The 27,210-nt window shown below is 53.1% G+C and overlaps 2 protein-coding genes across 4 annotated transcripts in view; both read right to left on the reverse strand.

The window, feature by feature from the left end:
* EBF3 (EBF transcription factor 3) overlaps positions 1–203 on the reverse strand; it is a 125,798-nt gene extending 125,595 nt beyond the window's left edge. Inside the window, exon 1 of the mRNA XM_080642060.1 lies at positions 65–203. The gene's annotated coding sequence lies outside the window, so the exon portion shown is untranslated. The remainder of the gene's footprint in view (positions 1–64) is intronic.
* Positions 204–2,466: 2,263 nt separating this feature from the next.
* LOC308234419 (uncharacterized protein C10orf143) overlaps positions 2,467–27,210 on the reverse strand; it is a 43,336-nt gene continuing 18,592 nt past the window's right edge. Inside the window, exons 4-5 of one of the 3 annotated variants that reach the window (XR_013959054.1) lie at positions 24,154–24,421; positions 23,937–24,058 (exon numbers count right to left, since the gene is read on the reverse strand). Coding sequence is in view for 2 of the 3 variants with exons in the window: in XM_080642079.1 (XP_080498205.1) it covers positions 24,311–24,421 (111 nt within the window). In the remaining variant the exon portion in view is untranslated. Of the gene's footprint in view, positions 2,602–23,936; positions 24,059–24,092; positions 24,422–27,210 lie in introns of those variants that run through there. The other 2 variants (XM_080642080.1, XM_080642079.1) reach the window with 2 other exon arrangements.

A 27,210-nucleotide genomic window follows, 5' to 3' on the forward strand; every position in this document is an offset into this window, starting at 1 on the left:
CTGGGGGCCTGAGGGCTGGGCGGGGAGCCCCCGACGGGATCGCGAGCAGCCCCCGCGCGCTCACCTGCACCGCTCAGTCCACGGGCGTCGTAAGGCGCACCGGCCGCGAGGTGTCGGTGACGCCACGGGCGGGCCGGGCGGGTGTGCGGCCCGGCGCCTGCCCACGTTCCCGCCTCTCGCCCTCCCGGGAGAGCCCACGGGCCGGGCCGCGAGCGCGCCAGTGCGCACGCGCCGCGCTGCCTTCCACCGCGGGAGGCGGCGGCGGCGGGTGAGGGCCGGGCGGGGGCGCGAGGAGATGCCCGCAGGCGGCCCCGCGGCCGGTCCGCCTCGGTGCCCTGAGGCCGCAGCTGCGCCCAGCTCTCGCCTCTGAGGGGGTGGGGAGGGTGTCAGGACCTCCGGGTGCCCCCTGGGCCGGCGCGGGGTCCTTCCGCGGGAGGCCTTCCTCGGAGCCTCAGTGGAGAGCAGGGGATGTTCTTAACCTGCCTGGGCCTATAGCGCGCCAGGCCCCGGGCGGGGCGGGGCGGGCCGGGGACACCTGTCCAGAAGCAGGTCCCAGGCCTGGAGGCCCGAAGCCGTCGGTGTAGATGCCTGCAAGCCCTCAAGCCTGAGAGTGGGTACCCCGGACTACTTGGTCGTGTAGGGAGAGGGGACAGCTTCCAGAGTGTCGATGCTGCTTATAATCTCCCGGCAGCACTGTCCTGTCAGGGAGTAGAGCCACCTCCCACCAGGGGGAGAGAAGCCAGGGTTCTCCTGAAAAAGCCACAAGAAACTGCCTGTCCTGCTCCAGCCGGTTCTTAGTGGAGGGCCACGTCACTGAAGTGCTTCCGCTGCTCTGGGAGAAGGAGGCCAGGCAGCCCTGACCAGCCCCTCCTGCCTCGGGTGTCACCCAGCAAATGCCCAGATGTGGGGCCTGGCGATCACTCCTGGAGGTGCTGCTCCGGGCAAGAAAGGGGTCCAGGCTGGTGCCTGCACCCCTGCCGGCGGGCTGGCCCTGGGTTGGAAGGAACTGATGTGCAGCCCTGTACCCCACCCCTGGCAGCATTTTCTCGCTCTAATAGAGACCCTTTTGCCAAGAACCCGGGGTTATCTCCTACTGATTCTTACCTGCCTGCGCCCTGAAACCTAAGCGCTGTGTAAATACCCGAATCAATACAACTTGCTTATGGCCAGGGTCTGTCTCCAAAAACAGGAAGCACCAGTGTGTCCACACGTGACCCTTGCTCGGCACCGTCCACTTGGTGCTTTTTGCTCCTAGATGTGTTTTCCTCTCTTTATTTCCACCTTGCATAGTGAAAGTTGAATGTGCTGAATCATGAAATCTTCCTGGAAGGAAAAGTTATTTTTGGCCATTTATTTAGTAAAAAGCACTCTAGAGAATGCAACCCAGAAATGTACTTTATTGTGATAGCTTAATGCAAGAAAAGAACTAAATAACGAATATTTCCCCTTTGTCATCTTCACTTGGGAATCATTTTTAATGTGAGCCAGCATGAAACCATTTAAGCAATATGCAATATTTTAAGATATAAAATTACCCATGTTTTTAATAGCAGCTCACATGTATTGAATGCTATCTGCCAGGCACCCGAGACAGGCACATGCGCAGAAAAGTCAGAGGACGTGTGGCGGTCACTCAGCAAGGAAGCCCGGACTCCAGCCTCGGAGCTGCGCTTGAGCTCTGGCCATTACATGGCTCAGCCACATGTGGTTTCAGAGGCAAAAGGGAGGGGGTTCCGTGTCTTGCAATCACGTTGCATGCATGGAGCCTCGACATGGGCTTTGCTGCGGGGGGGCGTGGAATGACAGGGAGGAGACTGAGGGGGTGGGTTTGATCCCTCTAATGGTAGTAGCTCCCCAACCCTCCCCCTTGCTGGGTCACCCCAAGTTCCCATCCACCCCCTCCACACAGTCTCACCTGCTCCCCCTGCCCCCAAAGGCTGTGGTTGCTGGGTCTCCTTCCTGGAAGCATCCTGAGCCTCTGCCTCCTGCTGGGCGCCTGCCCGAACCTCCCTTCCTCGAGACCGGAGCCCATCCCTTACCCTTGGTTGGTCCTCAAAGACTATTTTTCTCTGCAGGAAGGAGGAAGGCATGGAGGGCATTTAGCCATGTATGTCATGATTCCTGATACCAGGGGCCTGGCGCGGAATGGCTGCATGAGGCAAAGGACTTGACCACGTGGGGATGGTCGAGGGAAACCATCACCGGTGGGAAAGAAAAACTCAGGGGGCTTGGCCATTGACAGGAGCCCCACCTTCATATGCAAGTCACAGCACAGAGGTACCCTTAATGGAAGCAGGATGAATTCCTTTCTCTGTGCCTCACTTCCTGGACCCAGGGCGGATGGCCCCTGCTGTCTCCCATGGATTCCCATTAGGCAGGGTTAGGCTGTGTGCCCCGTGGTGAGGCAGGGCACTGCCCTCATGGAGCTTGAGTTTGGTGTAAGAGCAAGATGGGCGAGACATGGGAGCCGGCTGTGTGATGTTGGCACTGGGGGAGGCCTCGGTAGATCTGGCGGGCTAAGCCCGATTCTCTCAGGCACGTAAAAATCAATGTTCACCTGTCGTCGTCCACATATGTATGCTTTGTCACTGGCCACTGCACCTAGAAACGCAAATTTACAAACATCAATATTCAAACCTGCCTCGATATTTACTTTTTTTTAAAATATATTTTATTGATTTTTTACAGAGAGGAAGGAGAGAGATAGAGAGTTAGAAACATCCATGAGAGAGAAACATCGATCAGCTGCCTCCTGCACACTCCCCACTGGGGATGTGCTTGCAACCAAGGTACATGCCCTTAAATGGAATTGAACCTGGGACCCTTCAGTCCCCAGGCCGACACTCTATCCACTGAGCCAAACCGGTTAGGGCTCGATATTTACTTTTATCTCTTTATCCATAACAAGCAATGAGCCCGGTGGCCATTACCAAGCAGCCAGCCGTGTAAGGGTGGGACGAGGTGGGGATGTAACAGTGCCCAAATGGCAGGCGCCGGTCCCAGGGCCCAGAGGGACAGAGGGGCCCCTCACGGAAACCTGGCGGAGGTGGAACTCGGCCCCCGAGCCCAGAAGTCAGAACTTAGTCCCGGGCATTTTCAGAGCACAAATGGTTTGCATCACCGTTTTATTTGTAGGCATCTCACTTCAGTGGGAAACGTGTCCTACGTGGCTTTCTCCTGTGGGGACCCTGGAGTCAGGAGCCACCTGCTCGCTGCATCTGTTTTTTACTTCTTAGCACAGAGCTGAGCGCAGCCTGGGGTCTCAGCAAATCCATGTTGAGTTAATACAGATGTGATTCACTTTTCTTAAAATGTATTTTTTATTAATTTCAGAGAGAAAGGGAGAGGGAGAGAGAGAGACGGAAACAAACTCTCCCAAACGCAGAGGCTTGAACAACAGCCACGCTCCTCACATCTGTCCCTGCAGGTCAGCTGGGCCAGCTCTGCTGCTCTCCGCCTGGCTGGTTGGGTCCAGCCAGGTGCGGCTCCAGGCCATGCATTCCGCCCAGGTCTGCTCCACATCTCTCATCTTCTGGGACCAGCTATCCCAGGCATGTGCTTCTCATGGCAATGGCAGGACTTCCACAGGCAGGCACATCCAAGACTCTGCTGACAGCCCTTGACCGAAGCAAGGCATGTGGCATGGATATGCGCAGGTGGGGGGTTGGGGTGTGAACTGGCATAAGAGCCCTGAGAAGCCTACATGGGCCCCAAGCCTGTTGGTGCTGGAGCCCCGAGAAGGACAGGCACACCCGCCTGCATCCTGGGCTCCTTTGTCTCCACCCACACGCTTCCAGAGCATGCAACCCTCTCGAAGCACTCTCTGAGCCAGCCCTGGCCTTCAGAGAGGCCAACCCCACAGGTGAGATTTGACCGTGAGAGGTGGCCATGGCTCTGTCCTGCCTGGTCACCTGCCTCCCCTTGTAAGGTATGGCTTCACCCCTAGACCTTATTTCTGCCCCTTGCCTGTGGAAGGCCCCTCCTGGTTCCAAGTTCCCCAGGAGAAAGGGAAGAACTGCTGAGTGGGCTGGGGGCCGAGGCAGACGGCCTTGCAAAGATGGGCACTACAGTTAAGCCTCACAGTAAGGAATCTGCCCTCCAAGAGAGGCGGGGCCTTTATCCCAGTGATAGGACTAGGTGGAAAGTATGTCTTGTTATTCATGAGCCCCTGGGACCTTACCCGATAGCTTATGCTAATGAGAAGACTCGGGGTGGGAGCCAGCCATGCCAGAAAGAGCACTTGCGTGATCAGAGAGTTGGTGCGTTGAACCATCATCCCACCTCTGGGAGGAGAAGCGGGGATTTATTTCAGCTATGGGCAGACCAACCAAGCCATCATGCCTGTGTAATGAGGCCTCCATAAAAACTCTGGACCTTGAAGCGCTAGTGGGCTTCCCTGGCTGGCGGTACTCAGTTCATGTTGTCTCACGCGTGTCCAAGAGGGTAATGCCACCCAAAACTGCACGGGGAGAGGACAAGAGCTTCATGTTTGGCCCCTCCCCTGATTCTGCCATATGAGTCTCTCCCTTGGGGTGGTTCTCATTTGATACTTTGCCTGGAATAACCGTGGGTGCAACCTAACAGCCCTCCTGAGTCCTGTGACTTATTCTAGCAAATCAGGCCTCAGGGTGGTTTGGGGAAGGGAAATCCCCAAATGCGCAGTTGGTATCAGAGTCTTGGGCAGACCAGGCAGTCTGGAGGTCTATGCCCTTGATCTCAAGTTCAACTAACTCTGGGTAAAGCCCCATCCAATTTGCCCATTGAAAGGTGGCCCAAAGCCGGTATAGCATCTGAAGCAAAGTCCCAGAAGGGAAGTCTGATGAGGTTTGCACAGAGACAGCTCCAGGGGGAATCTTGGTTGGAAGGCCCTGGGCTCCTGCCTGAGCCAACCTCTACCCTGACCTGGGGCAGGCCACACCTTCCAACCAGAGTTTCTTTCAGTAGCCCCTAATCTTTGCAATTTACTTATGCTCTACATGTCCCAGTTAGCAAGATGTGTGGTCTGTGTACCTAACCCAAAAGAATGGCAAAGGAAGTTCTCTAAAGAATAAAAGAAGGACCCCTGGAACATACAAAGAGATAAACATAAAAACACAATAATTAATTTAAAATAGAATTCTAACAAGTGTTACATAACCCACAGAATGAATAAGAAAAAGACATAGCCCTAGCCGGTTTGGCTCAGTGGATAGAGAGTTGGCCTGCAGACTGAAAGGTCCAAGGTTCGATTCCGGTCAAGGGCACATGGCCAGGTTGTGGGCTCATTCCCCAATGTGGGGTGTGCAGGAGGCAGCCAATCAATGATTCTCTCTCATCATTGATGTTTCTCTCTCTCCCTCTCCCTTCTGAAATCAATAAAAATATATTACAAAAAAAAGGAAAGAAAGAGACATAAAAGCAGAGGGAGTAAACTAAAAATAAAAAATAAAACGGTAGACTTAAGCACTAACATATAAAAAAACTACATTAAATGTAAATGGTCTAAATACACCAATAAAAAGACAAAGATTGGCAAAACACATTTAAAAACATGACTCAATAATATGCTGTCTAAAAGAAACTCATTTCAAATATAATGATATATGCAGGTTGAAAGTAAAGGAGTGGAAAAAGGATATATCACATAAACATTAATCAAAAAGAAAGAAGAATTGACTATATTAATGTAAGATAAAATAGGCTTCAGAGCAAAGAAAATTACCAGAGATGGAGAGAGGCATTTTATAATGATAAAAGAAGACATATCATGTTAAATGTGCTTGCACCAAAAAGCAGCTCCAAAAAGGTGAAGCAAAGACTAATAGAAATGAAAGAAAAAATAGAGAATCTACAATTATAGTTGAAAAGTTTCTCAACAATTGATAGAGCACTTAGAAAGTAAGCAGACATAAGAGAACTCAACTATAACATCAGCTATCAATTCAATCTAATTAAGATCTAGTTGACATCTATAAAACAGTCCATTCAGCAATGGCATTGTACTCGTTCTTTCTAATTATTAATGAAACATATACCAATATAAGTAAACCATATAATATAGGCCATAAAAGTGATTGCTACAAATTTAAAAGAATGAAAATCATACAGAGTTTGCTGTCTGATCACAATGGAATCAAACTAGCATTTAGTTACAGAAAACTCTTCAGACACTTGGAAACAAAATAAGGTACTTCTAAATACTGCCATGAGTCAAAGAAATCTTGAGTGAAATTTTAAAAAGAAATGCATTAAACTGAATGAAGCTTAAAAGACAACATATTACAAGGGTGTAGGATGCAGCTAAAGCAGCGCTGAGAGGACAATGTATAGCATTAAAATGCATGCATTAGGAAAGATGCTGGACCAAGTGGACAGTCACAGGCAAACACATGCACCTCAACTGAAGACTCATGCCTTATACAAAAATTAATTGAAAATAAATCATGGATTTAATGTAAAAATACAAAACTATTAGCAAAAAGCACAGAAGAAAATCTTTGGGAACTAGAGCTAGTCAAAGAGTTCTTGGGCTTGACATAAAAGCACGATCCCTAAATGGGAAAATGAATAACTTGGGTTTAATCAAAATACGTTGGGAAAGGCAGTCTCCTGCATGTAGTCTTCTGACCCTCCCCTAGCCGCTTCCTCACCAAGAAATACGGAGGCCACACAGCCCATGCTGGACTTGTCATCCTCGTCCTGTTTCAAACTCAACGTGTGTTCTCTGTTCTGCTTCCGTGTGTCTCATATGGCACCTAGCCAAACCCACTCCTGCACCTGTCCCCCGCAGGGAGTGAACTGGGTCTTTCTGATGCAGCAAAAGGCGCCTGTCCCCTGCAGGGAATGAACTGGGTCTTTCTGATGCACACAAGGCACCTGTCCCCTGCAGGGAGTGAACTGGGTCTTCCTGATGCACACAAGGCACCTGTCCCCTGCAGGGAGTGAACTAGGCCTTCCTGATGCACACAAGACACCTGTCCCCTGCAGGGAGTGAACTGGGTCTTCCTGATGCACACAAGGCACCTGTCCCCTGCAGGGAGTGAACTGGGTCTTCCTGATGCACACAAGGCACCTGTCCCCTGCACAGGTTGCAGCGGAGGGCCTGCTGGTCATGGGGGTGCCAACGCCCACTTCTGAAACAGATCTTGAACGGCCGCTCCTCTGTTGAGGAAAGTGTTGTTCTACCCAGGTTGTGTTGCTAGACTGTGCTATTTCCTTGGCAACTATGATACCTGATGCAGAGAGCGACTGTGCTCAGATTTCCACTCCTGGTGATAGGACAGATGCCACTTGCTTAGAAAAATAATTTTTTTAGGTTTTCTCTGCAAGAGACCCTGGTAAGAAGATGAAAAGATAAGCTACAGACTAGGAGAAAATATTTGCAAGTCAAATATCGGACAAAGGGCTAGTATCTAGAATATATAAGGAATGCTCAAAACTCAACAGTAAAAAAATAAATAAAAAGAAAAAAATAATAATAATCTCATTAGAAGACGGGCTAAAACCATGAAGAAACATTTCACCAAAGATGGCAATTCACCCGTGAAAAGATGTAAAACACCATTAGTCATCAGAGAAATGCAAATTAAAATCACTGTGAGATACGGTTACACGCCCATCAAAATGGCTAAAATGAAAAATAGTGACACCACCAGACGCTGGCGTGGACGAGGAGAAACTGGATCTCGTGTACATTCCCACCAGTGCAGCCACTTTGGAAAAACAGTTGGTGGTTTCTTTCAAATCTGAACATGCAACCACGATACCACCTGGCAATAGCGCCCTTGGGCATCAGCCCATAGAAATGGAAACGTGTGTTCACACAAAAGCCTGTACGTGAATGTGTGCGGCAGCTTTACTCCCAACAGCCAATCACGGCTTTCCCCGGTAAGGCAGCTCCTTAAGCTCTGGCCAATCCAATACTTTCTGCTTTACTTCCATATCTTCTGTATAAAAACCCCTCCCCTCACTCCTACTGGGGGCAAGCTCCTTACACCTCTGGCGAGGTGTTGCCCCAATGAAATAGACGTGCGCTCAGATAAACTCTTGAAAAGCTTTTTTTTAAAATTTCCATTACAGTTTACATTCAATATTATTTTGTATTGGTTTCAGGTGTACAGCATAGCGGTGAGACAATCGTATACTTTACAAAGCGTTCCCCCGATGTTGCTGAAAAGTTTTCGTGTGCCTCAGTTTACCTTTTATCACTCACTCCCACCAGCTCCCGGCCATCAGCTATCTGCTTTCCGTCTCAATGGATTTGCTATTCCAGACATTTCATATAAACGAGATCGGACAATACGTGGCCTCTGTGTCTGGCTTCTTTCCCTCTGCATCAGGGGTCCTCAAACTACGGCCCGCGGGCCACATGCGGCCCGCTGAGGACATTGATCCGGCCCGCCGGGTGCCGCTGCCTGTCCTGCTTAGCAGCCGACTCGTCCCGGGCCCGCAGTGCGCATAGGAATTTGTTCATAGTTTTTTTTTTAAACTATAGTCCAGCCCTCCAGCGGTCTGAGGGACAGTGAACTGGCCCCCTGTTTAAAAAGTTTGAGGACCCCTGCCTGCATCATGCTTTCGCGGTTCATCCCTGTTGTGGCATGCATCGGCACTCTGGCCCTTTAGTGGCTGTGTGTGGGCTCTGACCCAGCCTGTGGGAACTGCACCCGTTTCTCCCCACTTCCCACCCATCCTCAGCTCCGCAGCCTCAGCTCAGCGCCTTCGCCCTTGGGAAAATGCAGAAATTCATTTCACTTTGAACCAACGGGTGTCGACCATCCCACTGACTCCAGCCCAACAGAACACTTCCGTGGGCTGTGGAGGAGCCAAGGCTGTTGTCTTTGAAACCCCGAGCCTGCAGCTTTCTCCCCGGCCTGGGGCTGGCTACCCTCTGGCCACAGGCCCAGCCCCTCCCTGGGACCCTGAAAGGAGATGCCGCCTTCACCTGGGCACGGTTTGGGCCCCCAGGGCGCCCGCCTGACCGGCAGCCCCACGGCCGGCTGCGAGGTGGACACGGGTGCCCTCCGTAGAGGAGAGGCCGGTGCAGGGAAGGCTGCCAGCCCCCAGCTCTGCCAGCACCTGGCTCCGGCTCTCTCGCCCAGGCTGCATCCCCAAACCAGGCTGGCCTCCAGGCACCTGCAGCGGCAGCCCCGAGCCAGGCGGGCAGCTGCTGGGAAGCAGGGCCCGGCGCTGGAGTGTGCAGGAATGTCCTCGGCTGCTCGCTGCCAGGCCGGGAGCCTGGCGACCGGGGCCAGGCAAAGTGGCCAGCACCTCGATCCCGGGACCCACTGGCCAGGCACCGTCCTGACGCTCAGATGCCGGGACGCAGGGAGCAGCGAAAGGAATTCCAGGTCTCAGCGGGCCGGCTGCCAGGTCAGGCAAAGGCCCCGCAGCTCGGGAGCACCCTGCGAGCCTGCGGTGGCCAGCAGCCCGCCACGGAGCGGAGTCAGAAACCGTTTACAAGGCAAGGACACCGACATCAGGGGCTCAAACCATTTCCAACAAGTGCTCTCTGCCTAGGTCTCTCTCTCCCCGAGGAGGGGTACAAACTGAAGTTGTCGGAAAGATCCGAGATCTGGGTCCAGGTCTGAAGTGCTAGGGTGTCGATGAAACAGGATGGTGTAGGGCAGTGGTTCTCAACCTTTCTAATGCCGCGACCCTTTAATACGGTTCCTCATGTTGTGGTGACCCCCAACCATAAAATTATTTTCGTTGCTACTTCATAACTGTAATTTTGCTACTGTTATGAATCGTAATGTAAATATCTGTGTTTTCCGATGGTCGCGACCCACAGGTTGAGAACCGCTGCTGTAGAGCCTAAGACCATCGGAAAACAGATATTTACATTACGATTCATAACAGTAGCAAAATTATAGTTATGAAGTAGCAACGAAAATAATTTTATGGTTGGAGGTCACCATAACATGAGGAACCGTATTAAAGGGCCGCGGCATTAGAAAGGTTGAGAACCACTGGGTGGGGGACAGCACAGAGCAGAGGAGCCCTCACTTCCTCCCCTGACACAGACGGGAGCCACGAGACTGTGTCCAAGGTGGGTCACAGCAATGGAGCTCCGTGCGCAGGACTCCAAGCTATTCATGAAAAAATGGCAGAGCTAAAAATAATATCATAAAATTAAGGGGAGAATGCAGGAAGTGGGAATGACTGAAACTCCTCTTTCCTACTGAGAAGCCACACAGAAATGGCTTAAAACTGACAAAAGCAGAAACAGAAGTGAAGGCATTTTACTGGTGGTAACACCAAGGTCTGAAACCATAAACTGTTCAGAGGGCTCAGTCCTGAGAGTGGAAAGCGGGTGGGGAACTTTGCGTTTTCATTTACTATCAGTCTACCCCGCTTTAATATTTTTACTTGGTGTGTATTACTTTTATAATTTAAAAAACTGTGGAGAAAAAGCCATGTGCACAGACTTCAATGTCCTTGTTTCCTGTAAAATGTCCCCACTTATTTATGATTTAGCCTTATTGCCACTGGACTTTATAGAGGGTCAATATAAAAAATGGCCATCTGAAGACTATGCCTATATTGTTTGAAAACTGCAATAAAAGACATCCGTGTTCATTATGTCTCCTAGAATTTCTCACCTGACAAAAGGTTTGTCTCAACTGGGGGAAAATATATCTACAACAGATAGAAAGGACAAAGGGGTTGACTTTCTTAGAGAAACTTTCTCAAATTACTAAAAAAAAAAGTCCTAAAAAAAGTCTTATATACCTGAATAGAAAAAAAGGATAAAGGATACAAAGCATATCACCAAAGAAGAAATAACAGCAGTCAAATGAAACAGCAAGTTGCCGTTGTACCTCTCAGCCTGGTGAGATCGATGGGGGTGTGGCGGGAGGGAGACAGCTCACAAGGACCATGGGGGCGGGGACCGGGGAGCCTGGCCTCGGAGCTCTGCGGGTGGAGACACCACCATCGTGGGCGAACTGGGTAACACGATCAAAAGCCCCGCAGTTTCGCTTCCAGGCATCCAGGCTGCGGAAATAACTGTGAGGTGTGCGAAGATGTACTTCGATCCAATGAGAAGAGAAAACAGACTCGAGGACATGCAAGGGGAGGGAGAAGCTGTGTGAGGACAGAGGCGGACCCTGTGGCCGTAAATCAAAAACACCAGGGAACACCTGGGACCACCAGGGAACACCTAGACCACCAGGGAACACCTAGACCACCAGGGAACACCTAGACCACCAGGGAGCACCTGGGACCACCAGGAAACACCTGGGACCGTCAAGGAACACCTGGGACCACCAGGAAACACCTAGACCACCAGGGAACACCTGGGACCACCAGGAAACACCTAGACCACCAGGGAACACCTGGAACCACCAGGGAACACCTGGGACCACCAGGGAACACCTATATATACCACCAGGGAACACCTAGACCACCAGGGAACACCTGGGACCGCCAGGGAACACCTGGGACCACCAGGAAACACCTAGACCACCAGAAAACACCTAGACCACCAGGGAACACCTGGAACCACCAGGAACACCTGGGACCACCAGGGAACACGTAGACCACCAGGGAACACCTGGGACCACCAGGAAACACCTAGACCACCAGGGAACACCTAGACTACCAGGGAACACCTGGAACCACCAGGGAACACCTGGGACCACCAGGGAACACCTATATATACCACCAGGGAACACCTAGACCACCAGGGAACACCTAGACCACCAGGGAGCACCTGGGACCGCCAGGGAACACCTAGACCACCAGGGAACACCTGGGACCGCCAGGGAACACCTGGGACCACCAGGGAACACCTAGACCACCAGGGAGCACCTAGACCACCAGGGAACACCTAGACCACCAGGGAACACCTGGACCACCAAGGAACACCTAGACCACCAGGGAACACCTGGGACCACCAAGGAACACCTACACCACCAGGGAACACGTAGACCACCAGGGAACACCTATATATACCACCAGGGAACACCTATATATACCACCAGGGAACACCTATATATACCACCAGGGAACACCTAGACCACCAGGGAACACCTAGACCACCAGGGAACACCTAGACCACCAGGGAACACCTATATATACCACCAGGGAACACCTAGACCACCAGGGAACACCTATATATACCACCAGGGAACACCTAGACCACCAGGGAACACCTATATATACCACCAGGGAACACCTAGACCACCAGGGAACACCTAGACCACCAGGGAACACCTATATATACCACCAGGGAGCACCTAGACCACCAGAGAACACCTAGACCACCAGGGAACACCTATATATACCACCAGGGAACACCTAGACCACCAGGGAACACCTATATATACCACCAGGGAACACCTGGACCGCCAGGGAACACCAGGGACCACCAGGAAACACCTAGACCACCAGGGAACACCTAGACCACCAGGGAACACCTAGACCACCAGGGAACACCTATATATACCACCAGGGAACACCTAGACCACCAGGGAACACCTATATATACCACCAGGGAACACCTAGACCACCAGGGAACACCAAGACCACCAGGGAACACCTAGACCACCAGGGAACACCTGGACCGCCAGGGAACACCAGGGACCACCAGGAAACACCTAGACCACCAGGGAACACCTAGACCACCAGGGAACACCTGGGACCGCCAGGGAACACCTAGACCACCAGGGAACACCTGGGACCACCAGGGAACACGTAGACCAACAGGGAACACCTAGACCAACAGGGAACACCTATATATACCACCAGGGAACACCTAGACCACCAGGGAACACCTGGGACAACCAGGGAACACCTAGACCACCAGGGAACACCTGGGACCGCCAGGGAACACCTAGACCACCAGGGAACACCTAGACCACCAGGGAACACCTGGACCACCAGGGAGCACCTGGATCACCAGGGAGCACCTAGACCACCAGGGAGCACCCGGGACCACCAGAAGCTGGAGGGAGGCAGGAAGGACCCTCCCCTGGAGTCTTCAGAGGGAATGTTACCTTACCAACATCTGGAGTTCGGATTGCTGGCCTCCAAACTGGGAGAGAATACATTTCTATTATAAGCCACCAGTTTGTGGTACCCCATGACACGTCCTAGGAAACCAATGCCCTTGTCCAACAGCCTTCAGATGGACTGATCGTCTTGGGCAGCCCCATGGGGTCCATGTCAGGTCCATGGCAACTGCCACTAATGTCCCGGTTTCAGGGCCTCGGGCCAGCAGCTCTGTCTGTGAGGAGTCTGCTCAGAGGTGGCACTGTCACTTCTGTGAGGCCCATTGGCGTGGCCTAGTCGCCCCGGTGCAAGAGGCCCGTGAGAGGGGCCTCTGCCGGATGCCGAGCCCTGGCTGGAACTCACAGGGTCTCGGCCTAAAAGGAAGGTGGGAGAAGGATCGGGGGGCAGGTAGTTTGGGTCAGTGCGATTGCTCCCCTTCATACCGTGCCTCAGGGGTGAGGTGGTGTGGCTCCGGGCAGCCCCTGGGCAGGGAGTGGGTCCTGGGAGGGAGGGCCTTCCCGGTCAGCAGCACGAGGGTGCCTGGAATCGTAGCAGCAGACCGAGCGAGGCTCCCGATTGCGCACAGCACCCCGCAAACCCCCGACTCTCTTCCCTTTTAGAAATAGGCCACGGAGGAGCTTGATGCCATATTTAGCAGGTGACGCATTGCTCTCAACTCTCCGCTCCAGCAAGAGAGACAAAGTAAAGGGCAATCTGGCTGTCGCACCGAGGGCACCGGGATGAACCAGTGGATGCCACCCCGGCCCAGAGCCACTCTCAGAAGGAGGCAGCGGCCTGGGCTCGCTGAGGGGCCCGCTCACCTGGGGTCCCGGCGTGAACTGGGCACAGCCTGGGCTGCTTCCGCCACTGTGAGCTGGGAGCTGTTGGCTGTGGCCTGGTCCATCGAAACACCATCAGGAGAGGAGTCTTTTTTTTTTAATATATATACATTTTATTGATTTTTTACAGAGAGGAAGGGAGAGGGAGAGAGAGTCAGAAACATCGATGAGAGAGAAACATCGATCAGCTGCCTCCTGCACACTCCCTGCCGGGGATGTGCCCGCAACCAAGGTACATGCCCTTGACCGGAATCGAACCCTGGACCCTTCAGTCTGCAGGCCGACGCTCTATCCACTGAGCTACACCGGTCAGGGCAGGAGAGGAGTCTGTAAGTCACGCCTGCAGCCCTGGGCCTACAAGCTGTGAGTCACACGGTGCCACTGGTGGGGATGTGACTGGGAACGCAGCCCCTGTGGTGACGGACGGGGACCCGAAGAGCTGCTGCCCTAGCCCACGGGGTGAGGGCACACAGAGTGGCTTCCTCCTGGAGGCGGACAGGGGCCAGGTAACTTCTTGTCTAATCCCACCTCGCCTGTGAGAGATGGTGGAGAGGACAGAATGGTGGCCCCCCAAATGTGTCCCCATGCTAACCACGTGACCTTAATGGCAAACAAGCGACCATGACCTTGGGTGACAAAAGGTGCCAGGGAGTGAAGGCCTTGGGAGGAGGAGCTCATTCGGAATCCCCCGATGGGTCCTACACGCTGTCACGTGACTGAGCCTGGGTGCCCGGTTTGGAGCGTCACTCTGGGCACACTGGAACCAGGGCAACGCTGGCAGGGGCTGAGAGCTCGCTGGTCCGGAGGCTGCTCCGGTCATTCCTCCCTCTGGGTCTCCCCACGTCCGTCCCTCCGTCCCCCTGCCTCTCCACCGCCCTCGGTCAGCCCCCCGCGTACAGAGGGCATGGCACACCTGGCCCATCAGCACAACGCTCAGCGGCCTCCCCCCTCCGTGGGCACGCTCACCCTCTTCTCCTGGTCCCACGTGACGACCATAAGAGCAGCACAGGGACAGGAAAGCAGGAGGAAGCGGTAGGGACCGGTCTGTAACGGACCCACAAGGCCCGGCAGGCAGGTGTGGGCAGCAGCCAGGCGCTGGGTCGCCGGGACAGCACCGCCCAGGACAGGGGTATGGGGACGAGGTCAGCACCTTTGGGGAGAAGGGACCATCTGAAGCCGGCGGCCTCCTTCCGCGCATCTTTCCTCTTCCCGAACTGGTTTCGGGCTGGCCTCTCCGAGGTCCAGCCTCAGCGTTCCCGGGGTGGTCGGAGAAGGCCGAGCAGGGGGATTAGGAAGCAGACAGTCCTCGCAGCACAACAAAAGGAATTCCTGGCAAGCTTGGGGCACTGGTTTCTCCTCACCCGAGAAGCCACGAGAGCACGCGGAGGAGTGTGCTCAGTCTGAGGTCTCCTAGCAGGGGTCCTCAAACCTTTTAAACAGGGGGCCAGTTCACTGTCCCTCAGACCGCTGGAGGGCCGGACTATAGTTTAAAAAAAAAAACTATGAACAAATTCCTATGCGCATTGCGGGCCCGGGACGAGTCGGCTGCTAAGCAGGACAGGCAGCGGCACCCGGCGGGCCGGATACATGTCCTCGGCGGGCCGCCTGTGGCCCGCGGGCGGTAGTTTGAGGACGCCTGTATGGATCTGACAACGCTGACGGATTCCCCTGCTAGGGCTAAATCTTTCCTTTGGACGGTGCCATACGCTGTCATGAGCGCTGATCATATGACAAATGGGGTTAGGACATGATCTCTATTTTGCATATGAGCCTCTCAGCCAAGGCTGCCGCTGGCCTGCCTCTCCAGACAAATGAGCCCACCGGCTGGGCAGCGACCAGGGTGGGTCCGCGGGGCTGGAGGGCCTTCAGCCCAAATAGCTCCCCCTCCTGCCCAAATATCGCCTTGGGCAGGTGTCCGCCTTGCCGCTCATCACCGTGTTAACTACTATGACAACGTATTATTGTTATTGTTATTATTATCATTACTTCGCAGATGAGGACTCAGAGGCCCACAGCGATGCAGGCCTTGTCCACAGTCCTGCGGCCACCTGTCCTGTGAGAGCCCGCGTCCGCAGCAAGTACCTGGGCACCCCTTGAGCTACAATTGGTTCTCACTCACATCCCGGACTTGTTATCGAATTTTACAGAGGAGGAAACTGAGGCACTGGAGAAATCCGCCCAAGGCCATAGGGCTGGGGAGTGGGAAGCTGTCAATTAGGCAAGGTGGGCGGGGCTCCAGCCTTCAGTGTCAGACGCATAGACAGGACGCTGGCGAGAACGCTAGCTGCCTCCTCCTGCCCTCTCCAGGTTGGCACCGGGACCTCCACCTGCACCCAGGAGGCTGCTGCCCAGGCTCCTCCCACCTCACATGGGCCCCACGGAGTCTGCATATGGGTCTGTCCTGCCACATGGCTGCCCCCGGGTGGCTCTGGCCTCCATGTGCTGCGGTCAGGGGGCAGGGGGCCCTGGGCAGAGGCTGGGGAGCACCGTGGGGCCCGGGTGGGAGGGGCCAGCTCTGTGTGCGCCGGGGCTGAGGCGGCTCAGCAATGGCCTGGGGAAATATCCTGCTTTCATCACATGGACCACATGTGGGGGTTTTTACTGACTTTGTTGCTATGTAAGATTTTCCCCAGGACTCTCCCATAATCACGTTTTCTAGTCAGGCTGATGATGTCTCCCTTAAGAGGTATTAATACCCCAATAAATTGTTCTTAAGGTGCATCTGCTTAGGAAATAAGCTATAACAAGCACACTGCAGAGTCCCACAGAGCACAGGAGACATGCTAATACACAGAAGGCTGCGGGGTGGTCAGAACTGTGTTGACTCCTTGTATCAGCCCTGCAAGGGACGGGTGCCTTTCTGGAACTGTCTCTGCTAGAGAGAAAAACTTACCCACTGCTTCCTCTGGATGAGGTGAAGCATTCGCAAAGGGCGGCGGTCAGTTGGGATGGAGGCGGCTTGCGGGGCCCCGGGAGTCCCTCCGGCCAGCAGCGTGGAGCCCAGGCGCAGAGCTGTCTCCGCCGAGGTCTTTGTTCCGCCCCCCCGCCCCCCCGCCCATCTGGAGGCTTCATAGTCTAAACCTCCAAACTGCGGCTCGAAGAAGACTTCCCTGCATTTGAAGCTCTGTCCTCCAATGGTAGGTGTCAACTACATCGCCTCATCTAAACATTCCATGCGTTAAGTATTAAACACCTGCTCTGCATACACTGTGAAATGCAAATGATGGCAGCTGTGTTGTTATATCTTAACACAAAATTCATTAAATGCATCGCCCCAAACTTCCCAGCCTCATTACCCCGCGGTGTGCTCAGTGCTCACTACCAGAGGCGCGGCCTCGTCTGCAGCCGGTTCGTGAAGCCATCATGTCCTGGCTTCAGGCGGCTACGAAAGAAGCCAGGGGTGGGAGAACCTGCACCCTCCCCAGGAGAAAGGGAAGTAAAGCGGTGAGCAGCGCATCTCCAGGGGAAACGGTGCTCAGGTCAAAGCACGCTCAGGATTCACCAAAGTCAACCCAAACGTGCCCACGCCTGAGAGCGCCATGGCTCCCCCATCACGGGGCAGGGCGGGGCGGGGCGGGGCAGGGCCCCACTGGTCTAGACCCAGGGATGCCCCCGGATCAATGCCCTGCAGGGCCAACTAGCTATGGGCAGAGAGGACCTGCGGGCAGCAGGGCCCCCACCACCCTTGGGCTCCTGACAGATGAGCACAGAGGACATGGGCTGGTCAGAGGCTCAGGACCACCCCTTCTACCCACAGACACTCAGAAGCACCTCCAAGGAGCCTCCGCTAATCAATCACAGGAGCACCGGGTGGTGGGCAGTACTTGGTTGGTTAACTCATCCATTCCGTGTTCCCTACGAGGTCATTGAACATTCCCGGTTGACAGCTGCTGTCTCGAGCTCCCGCCCCACGGAGGGCCCTGGGTCCATTTCCTCCCTCGAGAGTGCTGCTCCCCGAGGGCTCTACCCACTGTTCTCACTTATTTGTCCTTGAAATTGTGTTTGAAATTGACTGAGTGGTATCCAGCCACATTCCGAGACAAATGTGTTTTAAAGTCTATGTGTCCAGGTGGATGGTGCCCATGAACGTTTGTGGAAGCCACCTGGGTCCAAAGGTTCGAGAGTGTGCACATTTTCAGCACGAGGGTCCAGGACTCAGCTTCATGAGCACTGATGGGGGTCCTGGGGGGGAGGTGCCGTAGGCCTCGGGCGGGCAGGACCTGGGTGCTGCCAGAGCGCTGCCAGGGCTTCCTCCGGCTCCGTTCAACCTCTGAGCGCTTCACATCCTTCTTCCCAAGAATCTGCAGCATATTCTCTGCCCAGCGATTTCACGGGGCGTTCCTGGAGAGACTTTTTCTCTCTTTTGAATGCATTTAGAAATGGCTGTGTTGGGGGTTCCAGGGGCTCCCGATTACTGGAATGTTCTCCTTAATTTGAAATGTTTCCCCTCGCAGCTCCCAAGAATTGGCGTAAATGATCCCAGTGTTCAAATTTGGATTAGAGCTCCATCCCTAGCTGCTGTGACCAGAGGGGCAGCAGGCAGTTTGGGCACCAGATTCAGGCGATAAAACCCTGGGTGTGCACACTGAACTAGACAAGGGAGAGTGCAGCCATGTGCCTGTGGGCCCCGTGAGAAGTAGGGCTGTTGGTGTGATGGCTGTGACGAGGGGGCTGGGCAGTGACTCGCACAGCAGGTGACTCAGTGAGCCAGGCCTGGGTGCCCAGCTCCACTGGGCTTGTCGCTTTCTCCAGCAAACCCGCTGGGCGTTGGGAACAGTGGGGAACTCCCCCCACCTGAGGCTCTGTGAGCAGCCCCCTGGATGGCAGGAGGCAGGAGGCTGGCTGTGGCTCTGCCTCGGGTCAGCAGGAGGTGGGTGAGCAGCCACTGTGCTAACATAGGCCTGAACGGACTGAGTCTGAGTGCAGCTGTGTTGCTGTGAAGTTTAGCAGCCACAGCCTCCTAAGGGCCAGACTCACGCGGCGCTGTCCACTCCCCAGGTGTGGTTATGGGCCTTGATGATAAACAGAAATGACGATGACCCCAGACTGAGGACTAGGTCTCTCCCTCAGTCCTGCTCTACCGCCTCCCAGCAGATGTGGCAGCAACCCCACCACTGGGAGCCTGGGCAGCTGCTGCGTGGCCCTCCCTGGCCTCCGCTCTGCACTGTAGCCTGGGATTCTGGGCAGGGAGCTGGGCAGTAGCTGTTCGGCCAAGCCCAAGGGCAGGGCCTGATCTCACTGGCATCACCACCCATCTCTCCTGGGCCCACCGCCTGGCTGGAGCGGGAAGTGGGCTCAGAGCAAGTCGGGCCCTCTGGAGATCATCTCCTGGATGCTGGACAGGCATCCTTGGCTCTGCCTGACCCAGGGAACACAGAGGAAAAGGCGCAGGAACCCTTCTGGAGGCTCCAGGGGAGAGTCCATGTCTTTGCCTCCACCGGCTTCAGGGTTGGCTGCACTCCTGGGCTGTGGCTTCCTCCATCCCGAAAGCAAGCAGAGCAGGTCAAGTCCTGTTCATATCACATCACTGAGACTTCCTCTCCTGCCTCCCTCTCCCACTTCAAGGACCCTTGATGACACAGGGCGCTGGAATAATGCAGGATCCAATCTCTAGGTTCTAGCAGAGTGGCCTTCATCCCACCTGCGATCTTAATTCCCCTTGCCACGGAACCTTACAGATTCACAGGCTGCAGGGACGAGGACAGGACACCCCGGGGTGGGGTTTTATTCATGATTCTGTCTATCACAGCAGGCTTCCTGGGCATCTTCCTGTTCTTGATTTCCAATTTGATTCCATATTGTCAGGTTACATCTTCTGCATGAATTCAATCCTTTAGATTATTAAGGCTTGATATGTGGCCCAGCCTGTGGTCATCTATCTTGGAGAACATCCCACATATTTAATTTTTCATTCTCATTAGAGTTAACATTGTACCATTATGTAAAATACAAAAAACTTATAACTGTATAGGTCCAACTGCTCCCCAGCCCTTTATATTATGTCCACATACCTGGTAAACCCCAGAAGACAATATTGGAATTTTTAGATTAAAACAGTATTATGTATTTCAAAGAGATTAAGATTTTAAAGTTATTTTATATTTACGCATATTTCCCAGTTTTGATACTCTTCATTGCTTCCCTAAAATCTAAATTTCCAACTTGTCTTATTGTTCTTCAAAGAACTTGTTTTAGCATTTCTTATAAATAGCAACAGAGTCACTAAGTGTTCTTTAATTGGAAAGTATTTTTATTTTTGGAGGATACTATCTCTCCCTGATGATAGAATCCTAGGTTGACAGTTTTTTCTTTCAGCACTTTAAAGACATTCTTCCACTGCCTTCTGGCCTCCATAGTTTCTGATGAGACATCTGCAGTCATTCAAATAACACTGCTCTGAGTACAATGTGTATAGTTTTTCTCTGGTTGCTTTAAAGATTTCTCTCTCTCTCTCAATTTTCAGCAGTTTGATTAGGATGCTTAGGTGTGGTTTATTTCTATTTATCCTGTCTGGGGTTCACTGAGTTTTTTGAAACTCAAATTTATGTGTTTTGTCAAATTTAGGAAATTTCTTGATCACTAGATCTTTGAATACTTTTTCGACTACATTCTCTGTTTCCTCTCTTCTTGGGACTCAAATTGGATAGATGTTAGACCAGTGGTCGGCAAACTGCAGCTCGCGAGCCACATGTGGCTTTTTGGCCCCTTGAGTGTGGCTCTCCCACAAAATACCACGTGCGGGCGCGCACGTACAGTGCGATTGAAGAAGTACCCTAATTAAGTTAATAACAATGTACCTACCTATATAGTTTAAGTTTAAAAAATTTGGCTCTCAAAAGAAATTTCAATCATTGTACTGTTGATATTTGGCTCTGTTGACTAATGAGTTTGCCGACCACTGTGTTAGACCATTTGATATTGTCCCACACGTTCCCAAGGCTCTGTCCATTATTTTCAGAGTGTTATCTCTTTGTCATATTGGATCATCTATATTCATGTTCATGGACTCTTGACTCTTATTTCCATTCTGGTAGTAAGTCAATTCACTGAATTTTCAAAATCAAATACTGTTATTATTTTTTTTCCCGTTCTAATATTTCCATGTAGTTCATATTCTTATGATTTCAATTTCTTAGCTGAGATTTCTTTCCCCCTCTTTCACTGCCAGCATATTTCTCTTTACTTCCTAAAGTATAGTTATAATATTTAAAATCCTTGTCTTCTAATTCCAACACCGTGGAGTCATCTCAGATTGTTCTCAGTTGAATGACTTTTCTCTTGAGACTGGGTCACATTTTCCTGTTTCTTCCTGTCGAGCAAATTTAGATTGTATCCTAGAATGGATGTATTGGGCTATTACATTGTGGAGAGTCTGAAGTCTGTTATCATGCCCCAGAGAGAGTGTTGATTTTGTTGTTGTTGTTGTTGTTGTTTTAGGAAGTAATTAACACAATTGGATTTAGTGTGAAAACTCTGTGTCTTTAGTATAAGCACAAATCACACATGAGATATTTTACTTTAGCTAACTTGCTTAAAGCGTGTGTGGTTCAGGGGTCAGCCAGAGACATGAGTGGAGGTTGTTATTTTTCTTTCTGACCAGAGTTTGTAGTTTTTATTTGCAAGAGGGTTAGGTCCAGCATGAGCTTCCTTGGCTTGTGCTTGTATTCATATGCTTGTTTCTACCACACAGGCGTTCCATTCTCCTGTCACAAGGCTGGGAGGCCCCTGAGCATGTGACTTAGTGACAGAAACACCTTCAGAAGAGACTGAGGAATAAAGGCTTAGAACAGAGGCAGCTGTCAGAAAACCTGCCTATATTAGTCTGCACAGGTTGCCATAACAAAATACCACAGAGTATGTGGCTTAAACAAGAGAAATTTGTTTTCTCACAGTTCTGGAAGCTAGAAGTCCAATATCAAGGTATCAGCAGGTTTGGTTTCTTCGGAGGCCTCTGTCCTTGGTGTATAGAGGGCCGTCTCCTCTCTCTGTCTTCTCATGGTCTTCCCTCTGTGTGTGTGTGTGTCCTATTCTCTTCTTACAAGAACAATGACCATATTGGGTTAGAGCCCACCCCAATGACCTCATTTAACCTTAATTGCCTTTAACGATTCTATCCATAAATACAGTCACATTCTGGGGTACTGGAGGTTAGGACTTCAACCTATGAAATTCAGGGGGAGACAATTAATTCCATAACTCTGCCCTTCAAAGGCTGAGAACTATCTTCTATTAAAAGGTTGCAATTGGCCTGGCCAGTGTGACGCAGTTGGGTGTCGTCCTATGCCAGTTTGATGCCTGGATAGGGCACATGCCCAGGTTGTAGGCTCGATCCCTAGTAGGAGGCATGCAGGAGGCAGCAGATCAATGTTTCACTCTCACTTTGATGTTTCTCTCTCTTCCTCTCCCTTCCTCTCTAAAAATCAACAAACTATTAACAAATAAAAAAGCTGCACTGAGTTCAGTTGATCTGCCCAATGGCACCTGTTATCCCATATTCTGGTGAGGACACTGAAGCTCAGGAAGATCAGTCTTGGGGGGCATGGCTGGCACACCCGATGGTACTTCCCAGGCCAGGCCTTCTGACCAGGAGCCCATGTGGGTCCTGGGCTCTGGCCTTCTGAGCCCAGTAGGTTATAGGAACCACCCACAGACCTCAGGACCTCCCGTCATAGAAACATAAGCACCATGGGAGAGTTGCCACCATGGCTGGAGGGTTCTGTGGGCCTGTCTGTGGCTCAGCGTTGACACCTGGAGCCACAGTACCTGACCCAGAGGCAGGCAGCTCCCTCTCAAGTCCCCCAACACCAGGGCCTGGACGTTTCTAAAAGCCCTGCCTTAAGCCTCACCGAGGGGGGCAGCTCCGTCCTCTTCTCCTCGTCAGCTGCCTCATGGCCACGTTTCCTGTGAACACCCGCGTTTCCATGGTCTGTATTTGACGATCAAAGGGAGAAGCCACGTAGCTCCGTAAGTGTTGTGAATCAGGGTGGAAGTGTCCCGAGTCCCCTCGGTGGGACTTGGCCGTGAGGCAGGCCTGCAGCCCACCTGAGTGCACACTGTGCCGTGTTGCTCCCTCTCCAAGTGGACCAGGGTGGGGTCCCCGGAGAATGGCAGTGCATAGCATGCAGTGTGGCTCCCCAGGAGCATCAGCCCTCCCATATGCACCTCTCCTCAGTAGGGACTGCCCCGGGAATGAAACCTCAACAGAGATGCAGCCCCGTGGAATGGGGCAGGCTCTCCAAGGTACAGCTCAAGGGATGAAGCAACGCCTGGAATTAGCAGACGTAGAATGTTCTGGAAAACTTGGCTTCAACGTCATTTTAAATTGCAGATGAAGGAGAAGAGCCTGGCAGGATAAGTAAGGCATGGACCAGCCTGCCACCACCAGACAGTCCAGGTGGAGAGGCTGTGGCGTGGGACCCCCCAGAAGGGGCAGACAGGCAGGAAGTGTGTGTGATGTCACAGTTCTCTGCAGCCATGCTCTGGTTCAGTGGCATCTCATAGGTCAGAGAACATCTGTATCCAAGCACTGCCCCTCTCCCGGCTGTCTTTATGTATCACACTCACCTGGTACATTCATGACATCTGCCTCAATTACACTGTCTGGGGAACAGCTTGGCAACCATTAATCCCCTGATAAAGTATTGGAAAGGCTAACACACTCAGGAAAATCACTCCGGATCCTGAATTTCACCAACTCCCCCTGCTGTGAGAGAAGCTGGGATGCTTGGCCTCCCAGGGAGGGGCAGCTGGCACTGTCCTCTGTCCACCGAGGGAGGTGCCATGGCACGGAGGGCACAGCCCGGAAGAAGAGAGTGACGCATATGCATCTTGCCATCAAGTACCTGTAGCCCACATGTCACTGCACTTAGGGTCACCACAGGAAGGTGTGCAATTACAGGGACAAAAATACCCCAAGGAAATCAACATGGAACTTATTAATATCAGACCCATAGGTGACAAGTGTCAGACAATCGGTCAACAAGGGGCCTGGTGTCTGCGTGATCCCAGCTAACCCATTATGATCTGTATGAAGTGTCCTTCTGGGGGGTCCGCATCGTCAGGCGGGAGGGGAAACCCCTTCCCTTTTATTAGCAGCTAAGCTCTTTATGCTCTGACCATATTGCAGCAGGTTAGGCGTCTAAGCTTTATTGTCTTATGTTATTGAAAATCCAGCTTCCGGCAGGCTTCTCCCTCAGGTCACGCTTTGTCTGCGAATACATTCTCATTTTTCCATGTACAGAGACCGTCTGGAGAGAGGCAGAAAAAGATTATGACTGTAATATACTTAAATCCAATTTATTTGCCTGGCCAGAAACTTGCACCCTCCACAATTGCTTCCTACCCTAGATGTTGTCTTTAATTCTTTCCTGACAGGGAAAGGCACGCAGCGCTGGCTTCCAGAAGGTACAGGCGTAGGGAGAGGGTGAGGGTCCCGAGGTGTCCAGCCCACGGGTGGCAGGAGGGCCCGAGGGGGCTCCAGGCACGCACTGGTTTCCAGTTCAGAACTTCTCATTTGTCACGGGGAAGACATCTTCAGGCACGTGGCGCTCGCCGGAGGAGACATGCGAAGGTGAGAAAGGCAAGTGGCCACGAAGGAAGGAAAAGAAGCCCTGGGAAGGAAGGCGGGACCGTATCACGTGGAGGAAACTGAACTTGAACCAGTATCAGATTCGATAGGGGAATCACTGTTTATTAGGTTGGGTTAGCTGTAACTAACCACGTGCACGAGCCAGACCTGCTGCCAGAACCTTCGAGACCAGAGGGAAATGTACGAGTCAAGTGTCTGACACTGGCTGATTAAAACGGCGTGGGCCCCACTCGTGTGCCCTTGGCGACAGAGCAGCCGCAGCCCCGGGGCCCTCACACTGGGCTCAGCGTTTCTGGGGCCACCCCTGGGCCCGGCACCCTCACACATTCACTCACTCAGAGATGCCACACGGCGTTGCTGTGCCGCGCTAAACCCTTCACTCCAGAAACGTCGTTATTCGGTGGCATCAGGAAAGGGTCACTAGGCAGCCACCCATGCCCAGTCACATCCCACACCAGTGGAGATAAAGTCACGGCTCAGTCACATCCTGTCATGCGTGTGCCCGTGGGTAGCGTGGATGCAAATGCTGGCGTCTCATTTGCCAGGCGCCTGCCCAGATCCCATCAAGCACAGGCTTTCCCAGGTGCCAAGGAAGACTGACAAAGTCGTCGGATGCAAATAAGTCCTAGATTCCATTCTGCAAAGCACCTTTCCTAGGAAATCCAGTGGCGCCTGCTTTGTTTCTGGGCCATGTCCGTCACTGCTGCTGTTACCTGAGATGGGCCTAGGCTGCTTGAGCAGGAGCGGGGAGCACCTTTGTTGATAGCGGGTGAGACCGCACCAGGGAGCTGGCAGGGGGAGGGGCCATGCTGGACACCCGTGGGGTCCCGGCTGGCTGGGCAGCACCCCCTGTCCCCTCCACCAGCGCCTCCCCCACCAGGACCTGCCCCGGAGGCACCAGCCCACCGTCCATACATGGGAAGGCAGGCAATTCGTTTTAATTACGTGGGACATACGAGGACCACCCACGGATGTGACAACGCTGTCGGAGAGTCTCAAGGTTACTGTGGGGAATACTTCATAACCCAAGTGTGTTTTCCCCAAGGAGTTACACCATTTGATTTAATTTTTAATTTTTACATTTTAATCAAAAATAGATCAAACGGTGGTGGTCTCTCCGGGGAAACATACTTCAGATAGGAAGCCGGCCATGCTCCTTTCCACGTGTAAAGCTGCCATCTCCGTGTCAGTCACGGGCGGCGCTGCCGCCAGCTGCCCCTGGGACGGGCTGGGCGTGTTTCTGGAGCTGCAAGGCCACAGGCAGCTCCAGCGGCTCCAGCCAGGCACCCGCTGAACAGCGAGCGGATGAGAGCGCCTGACTTAATCATCACGCCTCCGCACAGGGTGGGGCTTCCCATCTCCCTAACGGGCCACTTCTGTCTCCCCAGGGGAGTCCCTTCACCTGCCCAGGGAAGGGCAGTGGGCAGTGGGCAGTGTCCATCCCCTCCCAGGTGTGTGTGCGTATCTGCGCACTCTTGCTCTTTGAGGCTCTGCATTCTAGAAACAGGCAGTATTTTGATTGCAAGGAGAGGCACACACATTCTCACCCAGGTGTTTGCAAGGAAGAGGCGTGTCTTCTGAACACGATGCTCACCTGGCTTGTCACATCACAGCTCTGAGTGGCCTAGACCAGTGGTCGGCAAACTCATGAGTCAACAGAGCCAAATATCAACAGTACAACGATTGAAATTGCTTTTGAGAGCCACATTCTTTAAACTTAAACTTCTTCTGATGCCACTTCTTCAAAATAGACTCGCCCAGGCCATGGTATTTTGTGGAAGAGCCACACTCAAGGGGCCCAAGAGCTGCATGTGGCTCACGAGCCGTGGTTTGCCGACCACTGGCCTAGACCCCTGCTGATCCCAGGTGGGGTCTGAGAGCAGCCCTCCGACCAGCTGAGTGGCCTCAGATGGCGCAGCTTCTCTGGACCTGGTGCCATGTGTAAAGTGGGCGAGGCTGGAACATGCCCACGGCGTCATCATGGGAATCAGGTGTCCGTCAAAGGCCGTGCCAGAGAAATGCTGGCTGCACCTAAGCACTGACTATGTTACTGCGTTAGTGTCATAGCTGTTGCGTGGGTCATGAAGGCAATCTGCTCTCTCTCATCCTGTGTCCACTCAGGACACCGGAGGGTCTGTTCAAGGCCCGGGCGGGCTGGGTGCTTAGGAGGGAAATAGTGGGCAATGGGGAGGCCCAGGGCCTCCAGAGCTCGGCTTTTCCCAGAGGCGCCTCAGGCCCCAACAGTGCCCGCAGCATCCTCCCAAGGACCTAGCTCTCTCGTCCATGCGTCACCCTCGGGCTCAGCACAGTGGCATTTGTTTTTGCCTCCATCTCTGTGGATCATGGACTGTCCCGCTCCCTCTCCGAGCTGGAGGACAGCAGGACGAGGGGAGGCTGGTCTGGCTGTGTCCCTTCCCTGGCCCCACCCACCAAAACCAAGGATGGACCCCAGTCTGTGGGCCCCCCATCCACTGGCCAGGGGGGACAGGCCAATTGGGAGCAGGAACCCCTTCCCCCATGACCTGCACCCCCAAGGTCCCCCCTTCCTCCCGCCACTGCCTTGGCCATTGGCTTGCTGGAGCGCCAGCTTCCTTTCCAGCGGTTCTGGTCACTGACGGCATTTATTAGTGTCCTCGGCTCCTTGTCCCCTTCTGTCTGTCTTTCCAATGTGCATTCCCTCCACAACTACACATTGTGACTGTTTATGGTTTGGGCTCCTCAGAGCACCAAGGAGGGTTGGCGGCCGGCAGAGAACTGGCCCACGTGGGTAACACAATGAAATCACCTGGGCTCAGGGGCTCCGTCCGCCTC

Source organism: Plecotus auritus (genome assembly GCF_963455305.1).
Source record: "Plecotus auritus genome assembly, chromosome: 9".
Taxonomy (NCBI): Eukaryota; Metazoa; Chordata; class Mammalia; order Chiroptera; family Vespertilionidae; genus Plecotus; species Plecotus auritus.